At 43.1% G+C, this 4,502-nt stretch overlaps 1 protein-coding gene across 1 annotated transcript; it reads right to left on the bottom strand.

Annotated features, from left to right (window-relative positions):
• Positions 1–441: 441 nt before the first annotated feature.
• id4 (inhibitor of DNA binding 4) lies at positions 442–3,766 on the bottom strand. The gene is made up of 3 exons (XM_063488122.2): positions 3,028–3,766; positions 2,372–2,437; positions 442–1,671 (listed from the first exon to the last, which is right to left on the bottom strand). The coding sequence occupies exons 1-2, from the start codon at positions 3,403–3,405 to the stop codon at positions 2,390–2,392; spliced, it is 426 nt and encodes a 141-aa protein (XP_063344192.1). The 5' UTR covers positions 3,406–3,766; the 3' UTR covers positions 442–1,671; positions 2,372–2,389.
• Positions 3,767–4,502: the final 736 nt, after the last annotated feature.

Below are 4,502 nucleotides of genomic sequence, written 5' to 3'. Positions count from 1 at the left end.
GTCTGCAACATATTAATAACTTTACCCTCCCTTTATTTTCCAGGGAACTAAATGAATAAATTACACTGCACCTCTCTCCTTCTCAGCACTTCAGGTGCCAGTGAAATAAACCGCAATGCGCCCCCTGAGACAACACTCGAGACGACACAATTCTTCCTGGAAACTTTTAATTGTTTTGACAACTCCTCATAAGCCAGTGAAGGTCAAGTCCAACAGTGCAGCTGACAGTAATGTACAAGTGCCCTCTTACACTGGCAGGAGGGTGGTGAGGTAAATTCGGTGTTCAATGTCATGAAAAATAAAGATTCTTGTTTTTTTCTCTCCACTTTTATATTAATAATGACTGGATGATTCTCCAGACTTTTCACATCCACGTACAGACGTCTCCGTTCCAAAGAACAACAACAGCAACAACAAAAAAAGAGTCTGTTAATGTTTACATTTGGAACCAATTTATAACCAAAGTTTAATGATTTCTTGGCGTCAATCATTAACTTCTCAAGGAGAAGCTCTGATTGCACAAATCTGAGAGACATTGTGTTGCAGTGATTTTTTTTTTTACATCATAAACACTGTAAGAAGTGCTGTAGTTATTATGATCACTTTTTAACAAGAGTGCAATGTAACAGAATCAAATTAAGCTTTTTTCTTTTCTTTCTTTCTTTCTTTCTTTCTTTTTTTTAAAGATCAAACAGCAGGCCCACCCATCTCTCTGAGTGGGTCAAAGCTGTCAAAGTAAATAAGTACAAAAAAAAACAAAAAACCCCAAAACGATTCAAGAGAAAGCTGAGCAGGTCAAATAATCAAAGAACTCGTGTTTGAACTCCACCACATATCTACACAGGCAGGGCTGCTTCAGTGCACATTCAATATCTCTGCAATGAGCCTGACATGCTACATATTAAACTAGTCCAAAGAACACTGCAAAGAGTTAACTGATATCATCATGTGAGGACATTATTGGCAGAGCATAACCACGTTCATTCACTAAAGTGGAAACACAATATTTACATAATGACAGGAAAAAAAAGGTTTTAATAAAAATATCTTATAATTACAATAGTCTATTTTAAGCATATAAGTCATCCTTTCACATACTTTTATAGAACATTTGCGTCTCTATATTTACAATCGTATTTGTCTCGAATCGGAATTGTTCTTCTTTACAATATCAAACATTTTAAGAAACCAGGGATGGCAATCCCTGTTCAACACAAATCATCTATTTTAAACAATAGATGTCCAAAAAAAAAACCATGTACAAGGATTTTTCGCAGTTTAGTAAAGCTTTAAACTGGAGTCATTTTTAGTTACTCTTTAAGCACAATTCACAAACAGTTTTCATAGCTGTTGATAGATGGGTTTCCAACGACAACAACAACAACAACAAAAAAAACTTGTCAGCGTGGGGATCCCATATTTTCACTCTTTTTGGGGGAAAACAAAGTGACAAGAAGTGAGAGCAACTTAAGCAGGAGGAAGGACGGGGAGATGTCTACACACTGAGTCCTTGTTCGATGGAACAAAAAAAAACTGATATGAATAGTGATTTTATTTGGGTTAAATTCCTCCCAGCGGTTTTGAAATCCCCTTGTGATTGTGCCTCCAGTTGGGTGTGAGTCCCTGGCGAAGCTTTGCTGGCTTTGGAGCGGCTCTGTGCAGCCTGCACACCTGTGGAGGGGATGAATAGAGGCGAGGGGGGGTGAGCTGCAAAGCTCCAGACTGACTGGCGCCACCGACAAAACAGAGGCCATGCTTGATCAACAACCCAAAACAAACCAGGTCAAACAACAACCACACAGCACCTTGGGCTGTTCGGCAAGGCTGGCGAGGACCAGCCGGGACTCTCTAGAAGGCTGTGGAGTGTCTCGCTGTAACACACACCGCCTACATTCTCTTAGTCCTGTTCAGGTGTGTTTGAATTCAGTGCTGTAATTCTGGTTTAAAAGCCAGGAACTGAGCAGAGTGTATATGACACTGAGCCAGAGAGAGGGGGGAGGAAAGAGAGTGTGTGTTTGTGCGTGTGTGTAAGAATGAAAGAGAGGGCAAGCTGAGGTTTTAACCCTCTCTTCTTCTGAGATTGCTACACCAGTGACAGTTATTGCGCAAAGCACAGCTGCATCTGAGGTTGGTGCCAATTTCATGTTCCTCAATTATTATTTTCCCTGACATCTACTGGCCTCCCCAGAGCACTCTAGAGATTGTCAATCTACACCACATATAGGCTACAGTATTCAAATTACTGAGGATGTCTCACTAACCACCAAATACGGTTGCATTTTTTATGTTTATAAAAAATAAATGCATAAAAAATTAATAATGTTCACAAATATTGAAAATAATATAGCAATAATATTTTACACCCACTTACCAATGCAGTGCTCAAGTCTCAGCGACATAAAATCGAGTCCTCCGGCTTTTTGACTATAGACGTCCTCTACAGAAAGATAAAGAAGAGAAACAACACGTGAAACGATGTCGCTCTTGTGGATGACAAAACTAAATAAAGGCAAGGCCCTAAGCCCTGAAAATAATAATAATACATGGCATACAGCAGAGCGGCAGAAAATTAGCCGGCTATATCTCCCATAATAAATTCTCTTATAACCTATTGAATAACAAATTGCCCTTATTGTGCGCAGTGGAGTGGGCTGCGGGCTGAGGTACTTCACCAATCCTGGGATAAGGTGGGCCTCTGACACACACTGCCATTATCATGCAAATCATACAGCCCGCAATCAAGTGCGCAATCTAACCCACGTCAAATGCGATTTTTACGCATGATTTTTCAAGCCTCTGATAAGTGCTGTATGACATTCTGATTTTTTTTTTCTGTCCCTTTTCACTAACACTGGAAGGACAATGACACATAACGAGTATGACGTGCTTTGTCTGAGTCTGAGTGGCGAACGGCAGTCTGGCACCGGGAGGTAAACTGGGGTCCCCCCCCCCCCACCTCCTCCTCTTCCCCGGTCAGTCCCAGTGAAAACGGGGCGAACCGAGAGCCTCCTCGTGACTCCAGCTTACCTGGTGCTGATCAATGTTGAGCACCGTCAACGGTGTCCTGCTGGGGTTCGAGGCTCGAGGAGGGCAGGTCCCGGTCAACTGAGGCTGTTGTTTATGGAGAGAAGGGTGCGTCTCCAGGGCCAGCTGCAGGTCCAGAATGTAGTCTATGACATGCTGGAGGATCTCCACTTTGCTGACTTTCTTATCCTGCGGAATGGTGGGCACCAGGCGCTTCAGCCGGCTGTAGCAGTCGTTCATGTCGTACTGCAGGCAGAACAGGTCCTCTTCTTCCATCCTGCACCGGGCGATGTTGAAGCTCTGCTTCGACAGATAGTGCAGGGAGAGCTGGCTGCCGCTGGAGGAGGAGTCCTGGGGGCGGACTGGAGTAACAGCCTTCATCTTAGATAACCAACGGCTCAGAGAGAAGCAACGACAAATCGAGCAATTACACTACTGGTGGCGGGAGGTATTTTAAGATTATAGCACGTCGTTGTTAACACAGAAAAAAACTAATACGGCCGCAAATTAGCGAGAGAATAAGATAACGAAAAGGCGGAATTGTAGCCTGTCAACACATCCCGTTGAGCTTCGCAGTTCCTCCTACTTCAGCAGGCTCGATGTGAAAGGAATGAATAGATTTCCTACATTTATAGAGGAGAGGGGAGGCGCCAATCCAGCCGGCTGACAGATCAGGGAGAGAAGCTGGTCAATCACCAGCAGCCCGCTGCCCACCGACCCGACAACGGAGCAGAGAAAAAGGCGTGTCTCATTCTCTGTGCGCTGCGGTGGGCTGCCTATCGGTAGGAGGAGTGTGTGTGTGTGTGTGTGCACGCGTGACTGACTGAGAGAGAGAAAGAGAGTGGCGATCGAAAGCAATGAATTACAGCGACGGTATACTGCCGCCGTCCAAAGGCAAAAGTCTCAATTTGTCTTTTCGGCCAGCGGTACAAGGGGTCTGTCTTAAAGGAGCAAATATGGAATCGATCCTGACAGAGGTGATGGTATATATGCACAATTCACCAGGCTGATTAGCGCTGGATTGCATCTTTAGTGTCGTAGTCATTGATGCGTAATTACGCACAGCCTCGCTGGTATTGATCTCTCCGGTGACGGATGATCCCGAGCCAATCCACCTGCAAATAAACAACAACACCAAACAACAACAAAACCCCAACAACCTTTTTGGAAAAATATAATTCGAAACAAAAGCTGACTGCATCCAGAACAAGAATCAAACTAAACATACCTTAACTTGGACGGTTAAAATAACCATTAGCGTCTGTTACAATCAGCAGTAAGTTTTCTGGTCATAGTGAGATCTTTTATCAAATGAGGTGCTGTTAATACAACATTCTATTTGAATTTTGTTACACATATGTTTTTAATCAGAGTTATTTTGAGAAAGAAAGAGAGAGAAAGAAATCATTCTAGTTCATCATAATCGTCGACTGAATGAATTGTTATGACTTCATAAAACAAACAAAAAGACTTTTCTC

Source organism: Pelmatolapia mariae, linkage group LG10_11, assembly GCF_036321145.2.
Source record: "Pelmatolapia mariae isolate MD_Pm_ZW linkage group LG10_11, Pm_UMD_F_2, whole genome shotgun sequence".
Taxonomy (NCBI): domain Eukaryota; kingdom Metazoa; phylum Chordata; class Actinopteri; order Cichliformes; family Cichlidae; genus Pelmatolapia; species Pelmatolapia mariae.
The sequence above is the reverse complement of the archived record's forward strand: the minus strand, read 5'-3'. Positions and strand labels throughout refer to the sequence as shown.

What these genes read in the sequence shown, in the direction of transcription:
- id4 (XM_063488122.2), bottom strand. Translation starts at nt 3,405, where the DNA reads ATGAAGGCTGTTACTCCAGTCCGCCCCCAGGACTCCTCCTCCAGCGGC. An exon ending in TCAACATTGATCAGCACCAG is followed by an intron (nt 2,438 to 3,027) that starts GTAAGCTGGAGT and finishes ATCTTTCTGTAG; the next exon opens with AGGACGTCTATAGTCAAAAA.